This window comes from Ciconia boyciana, chromosome 1 (assembly GCF_034638445.1).
Source record: "Ciconia boyciana chromosome 1, ASM3463844v1, whole genome shotgun sequence".
In the NCBI taxonomy this organism is placed as follows: Eukaryota; Metazoa; Chordata; class Aves; order Ciconiiformes; family Ciconiidae; genus Ciconia; species Ciconia boyciana.
The window spans coordinates 58,156,873-58,181,099 of record NC_132934.1 but is presented as its reverse complement, the minus strand read 5'-3'; the positions used below and the strand labels follow the sequence as shown (position 1 = coordinate 58,181,099).

Sequence of the window (24,227 nt, the reverse complement as noted above, 5' to 3'; positions counted from 1 at the left end):
TCCAATCTTTTTCTTTTTGTCCTTTTTTTTTTTAACTGAGTAGCATGGGGAGAAACACAGATCCTAGAAGAAGCACACAGAACCAACTGAAGAGAGAAAAGATTTAAAGGAGGAGAAGGGAATAAGAAAAGAAACAAAGGAGTAGGCAGGTGTCCAGAAAAGCTGTGAATCAGTCCAGCTTGCCTAAGAGGATGTGATCAGCCTGATCTGTCTCAGAGCAGGGTACTGGTAAATCATCATTATCCATGCTGCCCAGTCTCAGCAGACATTTGCCACCTGACACAGTTTTTCAGGGCAGGGATAGAGGCATGGTAGATGGGCACAGAAGGAGGAGAAAATCATGCTGTAAGCACAATAAATACTCACTCAATTGGTTTCCCTCTGATCTCAGACATGATGGAGCTCTCCCCTCCCAAGTACTCATAGCAGAGGCTGAGAAAGTTGTATATTACAAAGGCTGCAAAGACATCAGAGTAAAATGACAACCAACTTCAAAACAGGTGCAAGGACCAAGAGTACAGGCAACAGAGCAAACATTAGCAGCGACTGCTTATGCAGCATCTTTCCCTTCAAAGCACTCCAGATTATTTTCACTGCATTTATCATCCTACCTCAGCGCTCACAAGACTATCTGAACTGGAGTTTGGCCAAGGTCCCAGGCCAGTTCCATGACTCATGCCAAAAGGGTCACAGGACCATTTAAAACTGTGGTCAGTCTCTGTTTGACTTGGCATCTGTAAGATGCCATTCTTTACAGGGTTCCTGTGCATTATTCCAGGACATTACACTGGTACTAAATAATTTGGAAAAGTTATCTCTGATCCATCAACCATATCTTATCTCCTGTATTTAACCTTTTAGGTGATGAACACAGTTTCTCTCTCTGAGGTAACCAGACTATAGACATAAGAGTTGGAGAAACAGAGGGTTTTTACCAATCAGTGAAACTCTGTTTTCATGTCTAGCGGAGATTTTTGAAAAACAGCCTCTGTGCTTAATTTCCTCAGAAAGCTGAAATTTCTTGCATACTGAATAGCCTTCTCCTTAGGCCACCTCTTTTCTGCCTTCCCCAGCAACCCGGTACAGATGAGGAAGAGCCTTCTCAGACTGATCGCTAATACTCTGCCCCATTTCAATTCTCTTCAAGGCTCAGTTTTTGCTCATACATATAAACTGAGGTGAAGACACTGTGGGGAGGGCTCTCATCATAGCTACAGACATGTTTCCTTTTCATGGGATCCAAACCCACTTAACTGTGCATGGAGTAAGCCTGTACGTGCCCTGTCTGCCACTCTCTTGACTTGTTATAATTGCTGTTGGACCCTCATACAGTTGTGAGATTTTTAGGGCAAGGACTGTGCTCCTAAGTTTGCTGCATACAGCCTTGGGGCAAAATGACAGACCAGGTGACCCTTCTTTCAACATTATTTTCTATGACAGTCTGTACCTGGACATTCCCTAGAATGCCAGCACCCAAATCCTCGTTTTGGCCCCCAGCATTGACATAATACAAAGAGAAAATAACTTGGGATGGAAACAGAAGTCTCGAGGAACTTTGAAATAAGAACAAAAGCCTAATAATGTACAGTGCTGAGAAGCTGACCTTACCAAGCAGCCAGTTATTAGACCTGAGGTCAATTTTCCCACGTGGATGAACCTCCAAAGTCAGAGACAGACATCAACTCTAATTCTTCTACAAGCATCCAAACTATGCCCTAGAAGAAGAGGTACTCAACGCTCCCCAAAATGCTCATAGTCTCAAAATATTATGTTTATGTCTTGTAGACATGCCTAGCTGGCAAGAATGCAACAGCACATAAAAGCCAGTGGTATACCTGCTTCTACGTATGTAATTGGGATATTGTTATCCTACCTGCAATCCTTGTTATTGAACAAAGCTGGGTATGTTCACACAGCAATGATTTTGTGAAAGCCTTAATTAGGAGAGAAAACACCAACCATGCAAAACTTATTTAAATAAGTGTGGTAACCCCTTTTACCTGCAATTTTCCTGCAACTTAGCTGACAGCTCCCCACACCCAGAGGAAGAAAAGCTGAGCTTTTCCTATTGTCCTCCAGTGACCCCTGCCCTCTGATGTGGTCATTACAATACCAGCTACCCATTCCACAAACACTGGGGAAGAGATGACATCAGAGGAAGAAAACACACACAGGAAAAAAAAAGGGGGGGGGGAATATCTGTCCCTCCATCCCCAAAAGAAATGTGTGCTAACTATCGAAGTTCCCCACACCAGCAAAAGAACTCTTCTCCCATTCCTGACCCACATTCATCAGATGGTGCTCATGACATCAAAATAATAAAAAAAATCTACTAGTGTCAGTGTAATTGACACCCAGGTTTGTACAGAAGCAGAGCCATGTGAAAGAGCAACACCAAAACATGCTCCTCCTAACACATACTATGAAATGCAGTCCATAAATGGCCCAAGACAGCTTTCAAAATTTATTAACAGGGTCTTCCCCCTTGCCCCCTAACAGGGCTCCCCCGACTTTGCAACCTAATACCTTCCCAAAAATGAAATAAGGTGGATGGCAAGGGAAGGCAGAGAACAAAAAGGCTGTTTCAAAGTGGTCCCCAGAAAAAGCGAAGGAGAGAACCTGCTGACCGAAGGTGCTTTCACCTCCACCTGTAGTCTTTTTGCACAGCCCAAAGTGCCAAGGTGAACTCCGGAGCATGGGCTGCCTCCTGAGCAGATGCTCAGATGTTTGCAAACTCCACGAGCAAGCGAGGCTGAGGGATACTGGCGGTTGCTAGGAGAGGAGTTTCACAGAGCAGCAGGATTCCTGCTAGACCTACACACGTGCACAGGGAGCGGAAGGAGGGAAGAAAAAAAAACCCAGGCCCAAACAAAGATGCCTTCTGAATCACGTGCACACGTTTGCCATCTGCTGCTGCATCTCAGAGCACTGTCGCGGATCTGAAGGAGGGCCTGCTGGTCTCTTCAGCTGATTAACTTGTTCACATGGCCAGGGGCACCTCTCTGCAATGCAGATCTCGCCATAACAACTGCGCCAGCGAGTTATGATTTAATGAGGGTATGGCGATAAACTGTCCTCAAAAATACACTGCTAGAGTGCAGTTTCTCCTGCTGAATGAGTAGAAGGTTCCTTTCTGAATGAGATTGGGGGGAAGTTTAGATAGCATTTATTGGAGAGTAACTATTTCCCCTCACATAAAATGCTAGTGGTATCTGCAGCAGATAACCGAAAATGAAGCAATCGGTAACTCATCCTGAACATGGCACCCCGTCTCCTGCAGGACTCCAAAGCGCTTTACACCTCACCAACACCAGCATGTGGTGGCTATGCCACCCTGCGTGATCACACAAGTGGCCACAGGATGGGACCAGAAGAACACGTCACTAACAAACTGCACCAGGAAAACGGGACAAAGCAAGTGTCTGGCTGCTAAGTAAGGGCTGTTCCAAGAACCAGGAGCTAACCGATACCTCACTTTAAACACCCAGCTAGAATCAGATTTTTGACTTTACACCTTCCTGAGGCAAAGGACCCAAGAAAATCATAAACTTTGTCTCTACAGAACATTGTAGGGAAGGCTCAACACGTCTTGTCATGCTCAGAGGCCAGCGAGGGAGAAGGTCAGGTTGGACAGGGCTTTGAGCAACACTATCTACTGAAAGGTAGGGGAGGTTGCACTAGGTGATCTTTAAAGGTCCTTCCCAACCCAAACCATCCTATGATTCTACGATTTTCAGTCACTGAGCAAGCCATGGTCAACCAGTCAAGCACACTGTAAAACTTTGTCTCAGTAGGTGACAGAGATGCTTTCTCCATGTGCCCAACCAGGAGCCAAAGTTCTCTCAGGGGCAGAGACTTCCCACCTCCCCCATTTTCTGTCTGACCCCTCCTTACCTTCATAGCAGTCCCGCACTGTGCCAAAGTAAACATAGTACTGGTCATTGGTGAAGAACAGGAGACTGAGCCATGAGTCAAAGGCGTAAATGGGCACAATGAAGAGGATCCGAACAATGTAGCGCTGTTCATTTGGGCAGCTATAGCAGCGAAGATGCATGTAGATCTGAGAGGACGGAGAGGGGAGACCAGGATCAGTGGTATATGGAATAGAGAGGAGAAAGTGGAACTGGAGAGTCAACTGGGCCAGGAAAAACACTCAGTAAATCATCTCTTGATTGCCTCCAGCAGCCTCAAGGTGATAAGCATAAAAAGAAAAAAATCACTATTATCTTATGGCATCCATATAGCATCCCTTAGTTTGCAAAGAGTGGGAAGGAGGAGAAAAAGGAAGGAGAGGCATTTCTAATCTATGTTCTTATAGGGAATTAATTTACTGTTATTATCATCACCTTGCCCATATTCTTTTGTTCATACCTTTTTTCTCCAGGTTATCAATCCCATATTCCCACTATCCTGTTTTAAGTACCTAAGATTCACAGCACTGCAGCCTGCTTTTCTCTGAAGAGGGAAGGTGCATGCCCTTAAGTGCATGCTCATTGTAAACACTCTCATTCTCTTGGCAGTTTTAAATGTTTTCGAGACTTTCACCTGAAACAACCTAAGAGAGCCCTTCACAGCACTGCCAAGAGCTGATAAGCCACAGCCCATCTGCTCAAAAAGTGCCATTCTGCACATCGGTGACAGCACAGCCACGAAGCGTCAGCCATCAAGCGAGCACCAAGCTCACGCATCACGCTCAAAGGAACCATGCAGCCACACCGCTTGTTTTGTCTGACTGCACACATGCCAGTCCCTCTAAGTCACTGGCTGGGGGGAGTGCAATGTCCCCACCCTACCCACTCCCACCGCTCACAGTTTGTTAGCCATCATTAAATCCCACACCTAAGATGCTTTTTCACAGAATACCCACCTCCTGGAAAAGGTATTGACCACAAGCATACCCTGAAGATGAGCACCATTCCTGTAATGGCCTAATAACACGGCCAGAGCTTCAGCGAGAGTTGCGAGGATGCTCTGTCGGCCATGGAGTCAGCAGAGGGCACGTTCTCCAGAGGCAAGGCCTTCATACGGCAACACTCATCAAGCTGCCGCCCCAACTGCTCGAATTAATAACAGCTAGTTTATTACATACGTGCCTCATGACTGACCGATTTTGCTGCCTGAAAGAGGCACAAGCATTTGTCTGAAGCTTCACCCTGCATTTGGGGGTGCTGTGAGGATTCTCCAGGGTCTAACAAAGCATACATTGATGATCTCGCCTTTCCGTCGTAAGGGAGAGGGGGTTGTCTCTCCCCAGTTGTCTGTTGCTCAGCTCTCCCCGCCTCTTGGCCAGATCTGGTCAAAATTGATTGAAGGGCTCAAAATACTACTGATTCCTCTCCCTAAGCCACGAGGAGCTCACAAAAGCCTCATTTCCTGAGGAGAACAGGTTGAAAATAAACTAACAAACCTTAGGGATATTTTTTCCTTGTGAAAATCCCAGTGACACACCTCACTCAGCACAGGACAGCTGACACCGGAGTTCAGATGACTCCAAGCTTTGCCCTTGGGATGTCACAAGAGCCCTGTGATCCACGCGCCTACGAGAGCGCAGGAACTGCTGCCTTGTAACAGGACAACAGCGCATTTCAATCAACAGTGTCTCTCTGGCACTGACCTCCATTGGTTTCTTCAGAGAAGGGCACTAATGCCTAACTGTGCAATGCTACACTGCAGCGGAAAGGTTTCTTCCTACCCTTAGTAGGCGATCAATTTGACAGGAGGATCCATGGCACTTCTAATTGTTACCCAAGCTGGTGAAATTGCAGGTGTTACTCTTATTCATCAGTGACTAATCCATTTTTGAACTTCACTAGCCCCTGTACTCCATTCAATAGGCTGTAGTTTTCTAGATCCTAGTCATCACTCTGGAATCTACAGACCAACAGGTACAAAACACAGGTTGATAAATAACAGGGCTTGCGTTTCCCCACTGTGTTTTTCAGTTCACATAACAACCGCATGAAAGAGAGGTATGGAACAGGATGCAGGGTTTGGCTTGTTCTGGCTCCCAGGACACCTGCCCCAGAAAGAGGGGAGGGGAGAAAAATTAAAATAAAACATTTCCTGCTACTCCTTTCCGCAGCGGAGTTCAGCCTGTGGAATCCACTGGCACAGGAGATCAAAGGAGGTATGTCAAATGACAGATGACCACGATCATTTAGCTAACAGCTGACACAATAACAAAATGGCTAGATTCAGCTACAAGACCTGGGAAAGGATGGCTTGAGATAACACACCTTTCTGCAAACACTTAAGAGATGGCCAAATGTTTTACACCTGCTAGTTTTAAAGAGTTTTCTTCCTCTCCATTCACACCATGGAAATGGACTGAACATGGGCAGAAAAAGGCCTTTATATAAAAGTTGCCACCTTGATTAGCACAGATAATACATTAGACCCCAAAGAAGAGGTCCTGGTACCATGCCAGAGCCTGCAAACCCCCATCACACAGCTGTATCTGGCAGAGATATGCCAGGGGATCATATGTGGTCCTCCATGTGGGGAAAAGAAAAGGATGAGAAGTACAAGTGACAGGGTTTTACCTGATGGCAGGTGATGAGCAAAGCTGTCCATACAAAGAAACCTGAGATGGCCTGAGCAGCGGTGGTCATGAGGAATATTGGCTGCTCCACAGCTGTGGGGCTGCCATCCTCTGGCATCCAGGAGAAGTTGGGAGCCACAGCTGGAGTGGTGGCAGTTGACCCCAATCTGGGGGCTGCAGTGATGTCAGCCATCACTATCATGGTGCCTTTTGGTGTGAGGTTCCAGTTGGGATTGCTAAAGAGCCGCCCACTAGCCAAGACCTGTCAAGGAAGAGAACCAAAAAGCAATTGAACCCAGCTGAAAGGACTCAGGAGCATAACAGTAACAGCACTTTGCAACTCTCACATGCCTTTCACCAGGCTGCTCACATGCTTTACAAACAGGACCTGGATAAGTCTGCCATTGCCACCCCTCGTGATAGAACAAATCATGTGGTGCTCAGGAACCTCTCTACCACTCACAACACAGCCTCCCCGAGATCATGAAACACTGCCGCCGCTGTTGTCACCACCCTTCTGCAATAAAAATATTTAAGAGCAAGATGAACACAACATTCACCTGAGATCAGAAGGAAGTATCTAAATCATCCATACTAGAAGATGAGGGGCACACCTAAGTTAACAGCTCTACTTTCCAAAAATGCACTGGCTATTCTGCTGTGTCCTAGTCTTACGGTTAGTCTGCCAGAGTCTTAGTCTTATGGTTTCACCTGGAAGGCAGCAGAACAAGCAGCAGCAGGCAACAAGAACACGCACCACAAAGTGTCACTGCACAACAAGGGGGAAAGAAGAGCACCCTTACTCCTCCAGTGAGCAATCCTCACCTCTCCTGCCGACATTCTGAAAACCACACTTAGCCCAAAGCACCTTCATTGGAAGCGTATGCGCTGAAAGCTTTCCTCGCTAGAAAGAAAAGCATGAAAGTGATGCCTTTACCAAACACTGTATGGCATGGTACACTTAGCCAGCCTGTCATTAATTCCACCAACTTAGCATTGTTTTCTACATGACGTGAGTTTAACTTGATTGGCTTTTAAAAGCCAGTTGACCCATGAAAACACACCCAGAACACAAGGATATGCAAAATTTCAAAGCAGCACGACCCTTGCTCATTTCCTGGATGAAAAGCTATTTTCTTTCAATGGAACAAATTCTTGAAGTTCTAAGATCTAAAGCAGCTATTATTTTCAATTTGGTTGTAAGCAGGCTCTGATGTGACCTCTGGATTGGAGGAAGATAATCCACTTAAACCAAGATCAAAAGCAGGCAGCCATTGGTTCTGTCCACTAGGAGAGCTGCTTCTGACGTGGTTGTAGTAAAGACATGGTCATCAAGGGGAACAGCATAATATTGCCTCCTTCTGATAACCTCCTAATAGTTTTCAGGATACCCTTTCTGTAAAAGCGAAAGATGTAGCTCTTACGCAGGCCTTTAAGATCAGCAGATGGAAAGGGCTTTAGAAAGGCCAACGATCCATCGCCACAGTTTACAGCTGCAGCAAGGAAGGACACGTCCGTCATTTACTGACAGGTCACAGCAGAACACAAAACAGAACATACATCCGAAGATGAAGTGCCCCAGCCTTGCTTCACCTGAAGCCACAGCACAAATTGGGGAACAGGCACCCCATAAAAGCAGAGTACCAGGAGCAAATCATCTCCACATGCACACTAAGGTGTGCCAATGGCCCTTCCAGCACATGCTTTTCAAAACCCCACACTTGCACCAGCGGTGCGTGGCACTCTGGTGTTATGCCACATTCCACCTCATTTCTGCTTTCTTCCACAGGGGGAAGAGAACAAATACAAATCCTGGGAAATATCCAGATATGTTTAAGCAGATATTATCTTACTATAGAGGGAGCTGCACAACTGTTACAGTTTAGTTTACAAAATAATCATCAAACTTGGCTTTTCTTCGTCCTTTCCAGTCATTCTTTTTCCAAAATATCCCTGCTCTGAGTTACAGCTTTCCATAACTGCACATACTGAAGGGTAATTCCTTTCCAGTCCTGATCAGTACAGGAAATGTAACTTAAGTTTTTTGTTTCAGAGCTAACACACATACATTATATTATCTATACTGTATCTAAAAATTTGGAGAGATGAAGGCTGGATGGAGATATCACAAGGTAGCAAGGTTTTTATTGCTTTGAGAAGAAAGGGGTTTCTACCCAAGTGACTTCTGAAGTGACTGAACACTCACTGTGCTGAGAGTGCTTCCACCAAGCTCACAAAGGGCACATCTAAAATGAAATCAGAGCAGATGCACCTGTGGCTAACCTAGCTCTAAATAAAGTCCAGCCAGCTGCGATCCTGCACAGCCCAGTGCACTTTGGGAGCTATGCAAGAGAGGAAGCTGTTAAGCCCTTCCTAAAGCTCATGGGGGAGAGGATCTGTACTGCAGACCATCAGTGGCAGGTGGGACAGTACCTGGAGCTCCACGCTCCAGCTAATCAAACCGCACCGACAGCACAGACCCACGTGCAGCGCCAGTAACGTCAGCACAACTGAAGATCTGAAAGGGAATTCCTCTGCTTCTCTGCACTCATTTTAAAAGAAGCTGAAACAGCAAAAAGTGATCAACAAGCATTATGACGTGACAAGGGTTACATACTCAGAAGCAAGGACACTTACAAGTTCAAGTTGTATGTGTAACCTTAACACTGCCCCCTTGTGATTATACATCAACTGTCATTAATTACATGATTATGCATCATTCTTCGCCTAATCCCCTTTAATTCACACAGTCATTGAAACTAATAACTCTTTCCAGCACTGTGTTTTGAAAGAAAATATACAAACTTTCTTAACCAGGGCTCTACTTCTCCTACTCCAAACCTCAATCCACCTCACCCATGAGCACCCCCCTGTTCCTCAGGGTTGCCCCTAAGGACAACTTTTTAATCGCTTGATACTTTTTATTGGTTGTAAGCATCAGCTTGCAGTTCATTCTCTTTCCTAGTGAAACATGAAGGAACACTGTACTACCAAATCTACAAAATTAACATATACCTTCCAAATTATCCCTTCTAATCTCCTAAAGTCCCAGACACCATTGCTACAGTGACAGGTATAAGCAGGGCACAAAGCTATTATGAAAGACTACTGTATGCAAGAAGCTGACGCTGTAAGAGCAATTCTGTACCATATTTAAGAAATAGTTAATAGCATAGATAATTGGAGCTTTAACCAGGTGAGTGGATTTCGATTCATTCACTATCACCAACTCAGAGTCTGCTAGCTCCTCTTTTTGCCTTGTTAAAAAGAGCATCATGAGGGCGGGCTATGGCAACTCTCTTAATAGGCCTTGTTTCTGAGATGCCTCTTCCCCACTGTGCAACAGGACACAAGCCCAGCACATCATTAGAACAGGCTTCCAGCAAAGGTAGTGCCTGGGAGCATGTCACAGCAAACACGCTGCCTTGACAAGCTACAGATCGAGCGTCCTGGTTTAAGCAGCTTCCCTCTTACCTGACACAGTGAATGTGTTTTGATACTTGTTTCTTGGATGGCTACCTCCATCACAGCCCATGTCAGTGCCACAACACATACCTTCCTGCTTCCTCTCACGCCCGGGGAAAAAGGTCCTTTCCTTTTCCTTTCCTCAGCTGTGCAACAACCTGACAAGGGTTAGGCTACTGGCTGTGATCTCTCTTCTGTGTACTCCTCCCAGCTGGCTATATTTCTCTGTTGTTTCTTGCGCATTTTAAGCTCCTTGGGACAACTATCTTTTTGTTCTCTGCCCGCACAGTTCCCAGCACTGCGAGGTACCAAACCATGAGGAAGGCACTTGACATTACCATATGGTAAATTAGGGGCATTTAGAAACCTGAATTACCAATGCAATACAAACCAAATTAATCTAATGCACAATAAAATTTGAAGAGTTCCTTACTCTTCTGCCATATCCTGTTTTCTCCGCCCATCTCTTTTCACCTCCACCTCATTGCTTCCATTTCAAGGGAGAGTAAAGTTACTCACACACTTATTCTCCGTCTCTAGAGGGCTCTCCTAAATATATCAAAGGAAAACATTTCAACACTTCTAAATTTCACTCTTGAAGCTTTTCCCATCTCCAACTGACTACCTTGCTCCCCCCGGAGGTAGCCTGCAATATAGCACATCCCAAACAGGACCAGGAGAATGGATAGCCAGGAAAAGGACAAAACTTTGGAAACATGCACACAGAAAAGTACACCTGGGTAAACACACAGGGCTTTCAGACATGGGCCTAGGTCTACTTCAGGATGGCCGCAGGAACCTCGGATCAGCTGGTACGATTCCTGTATGTGGGCTACATGAGCTTCGGGCAGTGCTTAGGTCTGTGTGAGGTCTATACCCAACAGCCCCAAATGTGGAAGGCAGAGATGACACCCCTATCCCCAAGGAGCTGTTACGTGTTCCTGCCTAGATGCCATTACAAGTTATGCACATTAGAGCAAGACAGGACCTTGTACTGCTAAGGCATTAGCTTAAACACCAACCTAGTACTGGCTTAAACTTATCTAACCGATCTTCTGAAAGCACTTTAGGAGTATTAGGGTCTGCTCTCAATGCAAGGAGGAGAAAACAAAATAAAGCAAAGCATGTGCTATTTATATCAAGATAACTATCCTGACAAAAACCTAGAGATGCAAAACACTGTTACTGAGATTCTTGATAGGGAAGGGGCTCCAACCTGCATGGGGACCAGTTCTGTCAGAGACACCACACCAGTGTAAAGTTAGTGGGGATGTGTCCACAGGGCCTGCATCCACAGAAAAACAGCAATGCAGTAATTCTCCATCAGAAGCAGATGGCCATTCCTCTATCTTTTGGAAACAGAGGCCTTCTGTCTCTAACACTAACATGGCAGCTTCTTCCACCGAAAATAAACTCAGAACAGTAAACAGAAGGGATGCGGCACAAGTGAAAACAAAAAAACTTCATTTTTGGCTTGCGTAAAGGCATGGAAAATATTACCACTGAGAAGGAGCTATTTCTACATAAAGATAAACAAACATAAATACGTAAAACCCATTTCTGACGCAACAAAAGTGGTGTAAGAGGAGGGAAGAAACATTCAAGCTTGGTCCTTCAGTTCCTAGGAGTACTTCTGAACACGTATTCAGTCACAGAGACTAGAAAAGGAGGAGCAGGCTGGCTGCTCTGAGCAAGACCCGCTCCGTTGCGCTGCTGGCAACAGCAGCCTTGCTTTGCCCCAGTGTCAGTAGGAAAAGAACCCCAAACGACATGACTCTGAAGCCAGTCTCTGCCATCTGCAAACACAATCTGTGTTTTTAAAATAGATCATCTCCTCCGAGGCTAAAAGTATTTAATTTCTAAACTGCTGAGAGCGCAAAGAATGATACACAAAGCTATCCCATGAAAGAGTCTTAACAGCTAAGCCTCCTTCTGCTGTACAAGATATGATCCAACAAAACATGCATGACCTGGCTGCAAGGTTCTCCTGGAAAGCTACAAGGCAAGAAATTGCTCCTCCTTAAAACCTACTCCAGACTAGCTGTAGTTTCAAATATCCGCCATGCTGAACTTTGTTTCTGTTAAGATACCACAAAATCATTTTCCGCTCCCCTCTTAACTTCTTATTCCTCCAAGAGTTTCTCCATTAAATTATCCTTATTCTGGACGCAAAAAGACCAATGCGGAAGTGCCACGTGGTAGGCGATTTAAAGTCTGAATTTTCTGCATCTATTACAACACAAGCCAGAGCTTTACCTTAGTGAAAGCAGGAGCTTTATGGTTTTCAGAATGTCCCCTAGACTTACAAGGAGTACAAGAACACACGACAAAATGGTTCAAGGTTTATTTTAGACTATTTTAATTATAAGAATGCCTAGAATTGCCAATTGGGATCAGCTCTATCCATTGTGCTAGGTATATACCGCAAATTCATAATTGATTTAAGGTCTTTTCAACCCCCAAAGGCATGGCATCACCAGTTGATCTGGCAAAAGGTAGGAAAAGGAGGAGGTAGTGAGTCAGGACAAAATAACATAATGCTGTACAGTAAGAGAGTCACTGGTGCAGCTCAAATCAGTGATAGCAATAAAAGAAAATCAAATGCTTTTAAATTTATTACATCTTAAATAGCTTTTGCTCTCTGGGGTGGCATCTAGTTTACTTAGCTATGAGACATGAAAAGGTCCCAACGGTGCATTTTTAAGCTCTCCAGTAGCATTCCCGAAACAATCTGTGAGTTAAGTATGTGACCTGGCATGCAATTTTTACTAGTGCAACTCATTTACATTTTACTATTCATGCTGGGCAAAGCTTTCGTAACATCAAATCAGTGAAAGTCACTCCACAACACGCACTTCATACACACGCATGCACACGTAATTCCAAACACACATGAGCAATACTGTGCTCAGCTAGAAGATGGGCATTCAACAAGATTTACAAAAACACACAGTGATTGAATCTACAGTTACTGCACTTCTTATCGGCGTAATGTACAACTTCTCTCTCTGCATAACATACTCAGATCCAAATGCAGTTCTTTGCGATGTTATTTCTCCAGAGATGTAAGCACTCTGAACGCTGAAGAGATTTTGCCCAGCCACAATTTTCAAAACAGCTGTCAGTATAGTCAGTGAAACCAGAGAAAAGTGTCACTGGGACATAAAACCAGTAGCAGGAACACAAGCAGAGCAGGAAGACCATTAGCCTCAGAAGCAGAAGGCAGAGGAATCAGGCACCTAGGAGGACCAAACCACAGGGCAAGGTACACACCCACCAAGCCATATTTAAGAGATGATCCAACACCTACGTACACATAACAGCATACAGTACACACAATTTAACCTTCAACAAGGCTGTGCAACTTCTTTTCTCATTTTAAGGAAATTAAACAACGAGAATACCACAAAAATCTTCTCTACTTCCAGCCCACACAGCCCCCACCCATTTTGCTAATCCATACACAGTCATCCGAAGAGAGAGCAGCTTCCCCTCCCCATGCACCCATTTAAAAACTCAGAATCAACAATAAAACCCTTTTACCCTGAGCCGTGCACTCTTCTTTCCAGAGTTTTTTTCTGCTCTATTAATTTCTGTTGTCTCACTGTACTCACACGGCCCTCCTCCCCCCATCCTCCTCCTCCTCTTTTTTTTTTGTGGCTGACCCACATTGTGATAGGTCAACATCCAACATCTAGTCCCTTTTTTGGAAGGAGACAGGAAAAAAAGAGAAAGGGGGAGGGAGAGGAGGAGAAGGGATGTTCCCCAAACTTCCAACCACTCCTTCCAGAGTGGGATCAAGCACACTTGGGCCATGCACTGCGTCCCTTTCCCATATTCCCAGCAGCCCCACTCCACACGAACCAGTCAAGCCCTCTGCGCCCAGGAGAGAAACACAGAAAGACTACAAAGATGTTCTGCAACTAGCAGAGGGGAAAAAAACAAGGAGAAAAAGGATGTGTTGTAAACACTTCTGTCCAGCATGACAGAGGAAGTTTGCATTTCATTTTCCAAACTCTCAAGAACAAAGTCAAATCAGAACTTACTCCACCACCACTTGCATTCATCCTTCCCCACCTTCCAAGTGCCAAGACAGAGGAGACAGCAGTTTTAAAGTTGCCACAGGGTATATAGTTACTCTAAGATGCATCAGAAGTCAAACTCTACAGCAGGATCGAAAGCCATTGAACTTGTGGCAGTCACACACAGAGTTTGTTTGGGTTTGTTTGTTTTGGTTTTTTATATATATCGGAGCATACTTGTCCATACAGAATCTATCAGATCAGATCCATACTTAAATTTAGCAAGTAAATGTGTCAGAAGAAGCCAGACCTCTTATCACAAGCCTAGGCAACTGTGCAGCGATGCATATGAGGGAGATGGCACATCTGACTTCCCTAGCAATCATTCTCTGATGCAAATATGTAACAGTGATGAGCACTACAGAAGTAAAAACAGTGATTCTCAACAAAGCACCCAAAGCCACTCATTATGAAGCCATTCTGTTATTGCTAAAATAACATCTGATCTGCTTATTTTTGTTTGTGGGTTGTTGCTTTTTTTTTTTTTTAAACTCTGGACATAAGACACATATATCCTCTCGTTAATTCCCAAAAATCTCTGACTCTTACTTTCATTACTCCTGTTCAACATTGCCCCACCCCCACCCCCCGCCCTTTTCTCCTGCCCTGTTACTCTATCAAGAAAAATAAATATCCTACAGATGCATACTTCTAAAAGCAGAATTAGGAGCTTTGTGTTCCTGGACTCCTGTGAGAGGAGAGTTCCTCCCCACACAAAAATGCCAAGCCCTAGATATATCAGCATTACAGCTTTGCTAGTTAAAGAATGAACCCAGACACAGCACTTCCCTTACACAAAAGTTACCTCTGGAAGCTCACAGGCAGAACACAATGCCTGGAGGAGGAAATAATTCTCTCATCAGTGGGAAAAACCTTGTCCAGCATCCTCTTCCAAAGGCTACTTACACCACACGAGTGGCTAGAAGCTGCTCTCCCTTTCCTGACTCAGCACCAAAGCTGACCACAGAGGTTTGCAGAGAAGTCACCAATACTGTTAGAAGCTGACGGATGCCAACAGCTACTAAAACACAGTTCGAGGTGATTCTGAAATCCCCCCTCTCTATCCCAGAAGTCAGCAACAGCAATGCATTTTCCCTCTACAGAAAGAGGCACACCAAGCCCCCACCTGAGAGGATGTGCGCTTAAAAAACACAAAACTTCAACCCAATTTTTCCAGACACCGTAACATTAAATTACCCAGTTTGATGAAGTTGCCTAAATGGGAATTTATACGAATAACTTCTAGCTTAAAACTCTGCTGTAAAATCAGTGCCATCACAAAGCCATTGGGACAGGGGAAAGAAAGTCTGAAAGTCAGGAGAGTTTGGAGGAGGAGAGAGGTCACTCCCAGCTCCCATGGGACAATTAGCTGCAAATAGCTTCACCCACTAACCAGCCTTTGCTAGCAAAGCTGGCAAGGAGGAGACAAGATGTGGTGAGCCATGAAAGAGAAATTCACTCTCTTCTAATCTGCCTCCTCAGCTGACTGGCTTGTCCAGGTTAATTTTAAGTAACCTGGACAGAGGCACGGCTACTTACATTACTGCTACCTGGGCTGTACCTGTGCTGGAGATGACCAGGCAACTGCAAGCTCCCAAGCAACTAGCTCAGCAGCCTCCAATAGCATCAATGTCATGTTTCACGGCCTGGGGAGGGAACAATGGGCCAGCAAGGTCAGCTTTTAAGGTATTACTTCATCTCATCTCCTGCTCAAAGCCTCACTGCTGCACTAGATAACATGTTGCGGTCATCTTCTTTGCTGAACCAGAGAGACCTTTTTTTACCTTTTTGCCACAGAGTCGATCGGGGCAAAAGGCTGTACAACATACTCAGGCAGAGAGGAACACTTTCAGGTTAGTCACAAAAAATTTGAGGCCGTGACATCATCTCTCTATGCTCTTGATCACTCTCCATTATACAACATCCTCAAATAGCTGATCCTTTCAGTATCATCAGACTCCCAGGCACTGTGACTGTAAGATAGTAATAGCAGTATTCCCACCTTTTCAATCCAGAGACAGACTTGAGGGCGAGGAGAAAAATATCCAGGTACTCTATGGGTTAAAGGACACTTAATGCTGCAGGCAGAGCATGTAGGTTATTTCCCCGCTTCAGGTTTCCTGTAAATCATGCCCCTCAGGGGCGATAAGGTCCTGGTCACACCCAGATACAGCATGGTTCCTGGGCAGCTTGTCTATACACTGCATTCTCCCTGAACACAGCTTGCTCTGTTGCCTTCCCAGACACGTTACTTACACCACCACAAACAAAAACCCCACAGAGGTTAAGCTGATTTTTAAAGACCACAGAGAACCTGGCTATAAGCAAGTACTCCAGTCCTCTGCCTCTTCCCAGAGGAGGAAGAGTCTAAGGCGAGACTCCTGGAAGGTGGCTGCAGCTCACTGCTTCACTAGCAGAATTTCACCTCTAAAACCTTGCTTGGGGATTGCTGCTCTGAAAACATGTCCAGTGGCTCTCTCCCAAAGTAGTCCATAAGGGGGGGGGACGACACACACCAAAAAAACCTTTTCAAAAGGGTGTTTCCAGTCCAAGCGCTATCATATTTTACAGTTATGTTAGCTAAGTGTTTTAATCCATCTTATCACCATTTCAAACCACTTTCGGAGTCCCAAGTGTTCTGGTAGGGTGTAACATCTTGGCAGGAAACCGCTCTTTCACCACAAGAAAGCAAACCCCAAAGAGTTCGGGAAGAAGCGAGAACAGTACACAACGCACACACCACTTCAAGCGAACAGATGGGCAAGTCAGCACACAAAACCCAAACACAACGCTATTCTCTACACCACCTCAATTTTCCAGGGCCTCAGCGAGTGCAATCAATCACAAGCTCTAAAACAGAGAAAAGCTTCTGCCCCCAGCCCTGGCTGTTCAATAACACACAGCAGCTTTGTTACGCGGATAGCTAGCAGCAGTCGGGTACTAGGAAAGCTCTACTGTATAAAGGTTAAGTGCAGTTTCTCTCTGAGGCTGTACTATTCTCTTGATTCTGCAGACAGCCCAACCTGTACATTCACCGCTGCTTTATAACCTTGGTTTCATCAATTTTAGCCCGAAAACCCTGTGAAAACTAGTCACAGCAGCAGCCCTTCAGAATCAACAAGTCTGATTTGCAACTTCATATTTTACCTCAACCCTCAATACTTTGAACAATGCAACACTGCGCTCTTGAAGCAGCAAGGACCAAATAACAAACATATCCTGAGGAATTCACTGCTCCCACCAGCCACTGCTGCAAGAGCTCAAAGATATCCTTTGAGCTGCTGGAAAATGAAACAGGCACTTCTGCTAGAAGGAGCAGGCAAGAGCTCATGTCCACCGCTGCAAACATAAGCCAATTAAACACAGACCCAAAACAGGAAGGGAGAAGGGGATGAAGGGTAAGTTCCATCACAGAGAAATTAAAAGGTGGTTGTCTTAAGTCAAAACATTATTATTAGATGTTTTAGTTAACTCAGCAGTAGAACTGGACAGAGAAAGGGACTGACATTTTAAGGGGAAAAAAAAGGTGTTTTAAAAGTTATTTTGAGTTGGGGAAAAAAGACAACCCACCCTTCCTTCATCAACGAGAAGAAAAGAACCCTAATCCCACAACTGCAAACCGCAAAAGCTCATCTATCTTCCAGCCTGCTACCAGCAAAGAGGCAAACAAGCTGACAGAGAACAAGGTGGATTTCTCGCTGGATTCTGTCAAATCGTTAAAAACCAGCCAGCTCAGAATGCTTTCATTATGCCAAACCAGCTAGTCACAGCGAACTTTATTTTCTGACCAGCTTGTGCATGTCTAAGAACGTTCCTTCCCCTTCTAACTGCCACGTGTCCCAAGGAGACGGACAAATAAAAGTACAAAAGATGCCTGAGTGATTGGGCGGCTGTCTTCCCCTTGCCCCACGTTTCCAAAATACAACCGGTTCAGCATCCTGAACTGATTTTAGAGACCTGAGCAGAATACAAAGAAAAAAAAGGTCTTCCCACACCACCAAACTGGTTAAAAAAGATTACTTCGGTAGCAATATTTTCCTGATCATTTTACAGCAAGACTGAATCCTTTCTGCTCCAGATGCAGAGATAGCCACCTGCTGCATACATGCCACTTAAGGTTTACAGCACAACCATAACAACGATGGTATTAAGGACTTTAAAACTGATTCAAAGCCCATTTTCTCGGGGACAATGGTAAAAAAAAGCCTGAAGTAGGCCTTTGTGGAACACCTTCACCATAAGAAAAGTTCTCCTAAAGCCCTATTGTTTAGTCCTTAGCCAACATCCTAAAAGTGTGTCGTGGTTTAACCCCAGCCGACAACTAAGCACCACACAGCCGCTCACTCACTCCCCCCACAATGGGATGGGGGAGAGAATCAGAAAGAGCAAAAGTGAGAAAACTCGTGGGTTGAGATAAATACAGTTTAATAAGTAAAGCAAAAGCCGCGCACGCAAGCAAAGCAAAGCAAGGAATTCATTCACCACTTCCCATGGGCAGGCAGGTGTTCAGCCGTCTCCAGGAAAGCAGGGCTCCATCATGCGTAATGGTTACTTGGGAAGACAAACGCCATCACTCCGAATGTCCCCCCCTTCCTTCTTCTTCCCTCAGCTTTATATACTGAGCATGATGTCATATGGTATGGAATAGCCCTTTAGTCACTTTGGGTCAACTATCTTGGCTGTGTCCCCTCCCAGCTTCTTGTGCACCTGGCAGAGCATGGGAAGCTGATAAGTCCTTAACTAGTGCAGCAACAACTAAAACATCAGTGTGTTATCAACGCTGTTTTCAGCACAAATCCAAAACATAGTCCCATACTAGCTACTATAAAGAAAATTAACTCTGTCCCAGCCAAAACCAGCACAAAGTGTGAGAGTTTATTTTTTTTCCAAAACTACCACACAAATACAAACCTTTAGTATTAGAAACCTGAATAAAACCAACATTTCTAGAGAAATCTCTGGTCTCTTTTAGGGAGGCTGCTAAGGTCTTAGACTCAAGGGTAACTTCCAGTAACACAAGTTCAATGGAACAGTTAACTATGGTGTTAAAAAAGACAAGTCTTTTTTAGTGGAATGTATGCTTTATTACATTTTCATCAATTGTTGTCTTTTTCTTGCAGGATAGGAAATAGACATTTCTATTCATCCCGTTAGCCTTTGCTCTATTATTGATGACTGCCTTTTATTTTTCTTTTCAATGGAGGTAAACAGTCTTCTCTCTGGGGAAGCCTGTCTATATCTTCAATAATTACTCCTGTTCAAGCTCCTTACATGGTAAGAACGGTTTCAAACTTTCTGTAAGGAGGAATCATCTTCAGTATTTCCTCTAGATTTCTCACTCCTCCGCCTCCCACTCTTGACAGCTTCATGGTGTTCCAGGCAGCTTTCACAGAGCTGTCCCTGAAACCACTCCAGTCCCTTTCCTGGATCACAATTCATCAGAACCCGGTCACACACACGTTCTTCTAAAGCCCTCCTTCTACTACACACTGCAGTTGCCAAGACTGAATTAGCCCTCACGAAGCAACTGAAATTTCAGCCACGAGCATCCAAACAAGACCGATCATCACTCGCCTGCAATACAAGCACAGTAACTGCCTCTTCACACACCTACCACACCAGCACACACATATACACACAGTGTCTGTCAGTCCATCCAGCCTGAACCAGAGGAGGCACAGCAAACACAAGCCTGATGCCCACCATCCTGCTGGGGTGTACCATGCTCCCAGCCCGCCTGGGGACAAACGCACCCTTGCAAAAAATGACACCCACCCAATGCCACTGAGCAGCCTGCCAGCAGCGGGGGGTGTGGGGGCTGCGCTGAGACAACGCGTGTGCGTGCATGGGGAGATTGGGTAGGCTGCAGCAGGGAGATATTGGGGAACAGACTGTGTGGGCTGCAGGGGGGGAGGGGGCACTGGGAGCTTGTGGGGAGGCGCGGGGGATATGGAAGCCACGCGGGGGAATGTGCGTGGTGGGGGCAGGCTGCGGGGGCCGCGTAGAGGGAATGGCGGGGGCCGCACAGAGGGGCTGGGGAGGGCGCACCGGGGGAACGAGCGGAGGCTGCACCGGGGAATGGGGAGGAGGGCTGGGGGACCGCACCGGGGGCGGGGGCCGCACCATGGGGATCGTGCAGGCCACGCCGGGGAATGGGGGGAGGGGGAGAGAAGAAGGGATTGGGGGGGGAGCAGAGGTCGTGGCCACACCGGGGCGATGCGGGGAGGAAGGCGAGTTTGCGGGGGCCTCACTGGGCACCCCCACACCCCCACAGCCGCCCTCACGCCCCGGCTCCGCGGCCATCCTGCCCCACGCCACGTCTTACCTCCCGGCGGGCAGGGCTCGGCTCGGCTCGGCTCGGCCCGCTGGGGTGAGGAGAGGTCGGGTCGGGCCCTGCCCCGCTGCCCCGCGGGCGGGCAGGCGCCGGCACCGGCGCGGGGGCGTTGAGGGCCTCAGGAGCCCATGGCGACGCCGGGCCCACCCCGGCCCCTCCGCGCCTGCGCGCGGCACGACGCGCCCCGCCCACTGCCCGCGCCGCGCGAGCTGAGGCGGGGCGGTGGTAGAACAGGGTGACGTAACCGCCCGGCTCTTAAAGGGGCGGCGCCGCCGTGAGGGGAGCGGGCGCCCCGGGGACGCGGAGGCGGGCAACCGCCGGGGCCGCCGGCAGGCTCGGGCGGTGCAGGCCGCGGCTGGGCGGGAGGGCTGAGCTGCTGCCCCGACCCTGGCCGTGCTTCCCCGAGCTGGGCACCCGGGTCCCCAGGGTCCCCCCCAGGCCGGTTAAGGGCAGGAAGATCCAACCAGGCAGATTTCCACCTCTACCTCAGGGCCATTTTCCCAGAAACTCTGAGAGAAAAACACACGTAGAGGTGTTGGAAACCAATACCATACCTCCGCTCAAGCCAGAACAATGGCTTTTCCATCTAAAAAAGAAAAAAACTCCCAAAAACCCACAAAACCAAACCCTAAAAACCTTTAATAACCAAGCAAACTGCTTCGGGCAAGGACTGCGTTAGTAAGAGCAGCCAATAGCTTGATGACTCCTTCTTTAGAGGGGCACTTGCCCTCTTCTTCTGAAACACAGATGCACCCATGGACCTGCTACCCCTTATCTCCCAAAATGGCGGTGCATTTCCCTCGTGTCCCAAAAGAGAGCTCCTATCCGAAACACAGCAGCCTCTCCTGAACCCGGCCAGATCAAGGCTCCGCTGCCTCCGCCACACCACTGTGAGGCCACGCACTCAGCCGAGAAAAGGCACTGTGCAGAGATGGGTGTTGTCTTCCACATAGGCAACGCTCTTCTTCCTCACAGAAAACAAGATGAGAAGGGAAAAAGTCCAGTTTCATTCTGATCCCTCAAAAACACACTCAAAACAGGCCTAACACAGGATAGAGGCAACAGGACAATATCCCATAGCCCTGAACTACCCTCCTCTTCCCTTCCCTCCTACTCCCTCTCTCATCCAAAGAGCTGGAAGCTCCACGCAGCAGGCAAAAGAAGGAGCAGCTCTTCCTGCTCGGCTGGCAGAGAACAGGCTTGGAAGGAATATGCGAAGTCACCAAGATCCATCATTTATTCCCAGCAGGTGTTTCTAAAAATCAATTTCAAGAGTTTTACACAGCCTGCAAGAAATAGGCCTCTCATCTGGATAATGCAGGGAAGCTTAACTACAGGAGCAGTGATTCAGAAATAAATGAGTATTAAAATTTAGTAATTTATTGCCAGATAGGTCGGGCAACCAAAGGAGGAGAAACCCAAACAAACCACATCACCGCAGACACCAAAGTGGCAGGTGCCACTTTACAGGGAGTTCAGCATGTTTGCATCAGGCACAGCGCTACTGACAGGTGCTCAGGGCTGCTGCTCTGACCCCTCTCCTTCCCCTTCCTCCGTGATTTAAGTTTGAGCATAGAAGAAAGCAAGAAAATACAAAACCCAGGGTCCACCTCTGTTGAACTCAGTGCACACCCAAAGCCAATGGCGTGGAAAGGTCCCATCCTGCTCTTCCTGAAGGCCAGATGCACGGGACGCCAGAGGCTCAAATCCAGGAACCAAGAGATCCTGAATCGGATTTCACATAGCTCTCGTTGTTCCAAGGCTGCAACTGCAGAGATCAGCTCAGATTTATTTTTAGGCACTCCAGCCCTGTGCCTTTTTTCCAGTAATTCTGATCAAACTTGTTCCTGGAACTCAGGAACAGGTTCAGCTGCAAGACGGCGCTTCCTGCATTTAAGATGTCACTCCCAGCAAGGATGCCAGAGAAGGAAGAAATGACAGATGCTGGCATCACTTTATCATTTTCTACTTTATTACTTCAAATTAACAACCACGATAAAGCTCAAAAAAGTCCAATATTTACACAGGAAAAAAGTACAAAATCCCCCCCCAAAGTTCTTCAGGTTTTTTTTTGTTTTTTTTAAATTACAAAGTAATAAAAAGTTTTGCTCTTTAATTAAAAAAAAGAGAGACAGTAAGAGGGGTAAATAAATTAGGAAAAAAATAGGGAGGAAAAATAAAGTGTTAAATAGAAAGGATAAAAACAAACAAAACAAAGACTAACCCCACCCTCCCCGCCCTGCCAACAACCCATCGGCTCCACACTACAGTGACAGTGTGTCTGCTACAGGCCATAGGTCGCAGTGGTGATCATTGTGTTTCAAAGCCCCAAGTGCCACAAAGCAGCTTGAGTATTCCTAAATTATATTTAAAAACAACTAAAGTGGGGGGGGAGGGGGGAGACGGGTGGGAGAGGGCAGGAAGGGGTTGTGCATGTACGGTGGATCTTACTCGGGGTCGCATGAGGGAAGGAGAGAGCAAGAGCCATCGCTCCACAAGAACACCAAACTCCAGTTTCTGTGTGACCCTCTCTTCTCCTCAAGTCCCACACTCTCTCCGCAGGAATTAAAACAAGTTTTAATTAAAAAAAAAAAATAGAAAAACACGCACAGCCAGACGAAAAAAAGACCCCGCTGCAGGGATGGGAAGTGGGTTCTTATCTCCCTGTATTTCAGCTACAGCCTTCCCATCCTCCATGGGACCAAGTGCCTCTCCATAGAGATCCCTTGGTGCGTGAGGGCCACTCAGATCAGGGAAGTCTGGCACCTCTCCCGACAGCTGAAAAAAACCGCAGAGAAGCCACCCGAGGAAAGGAAGCCCGAGTCAATGATTAGGCCATTGCCACAACTCCCCTCACAGCTTAAAATTCATTTAATGCTTGAGAAAATAAATTCTATTATAATAATAAAAATCAGACCTCTACCATAAAGTGTGGCTGGAATCTGATTCCCTCCTGGCCCACAAGGCTCCTGAAAAAAAAAAAAAAAAAACAAAAAACAACCCAACAACAAAAAAAAACCCCAAAACCAAAAACCCAACCCCCCCACCATCCCCTGCCCTCAGACAAAAAGGAGAGCAAAGTTAAAATTTATATGGCTAGAAACCATATGATTTGAAAATTAAAAAAAAAAAAACAGAACACAAAAACGTAGGAGAAGATATCCAAAAATAAGAAGGAAACAAAAAAAAGACAGAAACCCAAACCAGGAGCAGAGAGTCAGGAGAAGGAGCTGGGGGTAGCCAGTGGGGGCAGCAGTAGGGCCGGGGTGGGGCTGGGGGGCAGCAGAGGTGTTCCCACACGGCTCCTGCATCGTCAGCTTCTCGGAGGTGCTCGCGCTGGAGGACACAGGCAGCCCTCTCGGAAACGGCTCACACCAGCGCAGGGGCACAGCTTGACTCCTCGTCGTTGGCAAAAAGAAATTCTGTCGGGGTTTTTTTTTTGGTTTTTTTTTTGTCTTTTTTAGTTTTTTGTTTGTTTTTTGGGTTTTTTGTTTTTTAAAAGAAAAATACAGTGAAGACACTAGAAAGAAAAAAACAGAGAAAAAGAGAAGAGGACATTAGGAGAAAAGGCTCCTCCCATCACTTCCAATGCCAGCTGGAGTGTAAAAAGTCACATCAGCCCTTTCTTCTACACTCCTGCCACCCCTCAGAGTTACCGTGTCCAGCTACTGTGGTTTCCTCTACAAGAGGCACTCGCTAGCTGGGCAAAGTCTCGCACACTTGATTACGTGCTCAACTTTATTACATGCTCAGCACTCTCCTCCCCAACATTATCACGCTGCCAGAAAAGCATTCATTAGGAACT

At 46.3% G+C, this 24,227-nt stretch overlaps 1 protein-coding gene across 2 annotated transcripts in view; it reads right to left on the bottom strand.

Annotated features, from left to right (window-relative positions):
* TMEM184B (transmembrane protein 184B) overlaps positions 1-20,553 on the bottom strand; it is a 31,108-nt gene extending 10,555 nt beyond the window's left edge. For both annotated transcript variants that reach the window (XM_072869262.1, XM_072869272.1), the window contains exons 1-4: positions 20,414-20,553; positions 6,543-6,803; positions 3,895-4,060; positions 367-457 (exon numbers count right to left, since the gene is read on the bottom strand). In XM_072869262.1, the coding sequence (XP_072725363.1) occupies positions 367-457; positions 3,895-4,060; positions 6,543-6,743 (458 nt within the window). In that variant the 5' untranslated portion in view covers positions 6,744-6,803; positions 20,414-20,553. The remainder of the gene's footprint in view (positions 1-366; positions 458-3,894; positions 4,061-6,542; positions 6,804-20,413) is intronic.
* Positions 20,554-24,227: the final 3,674 nt, after the last annotated feature.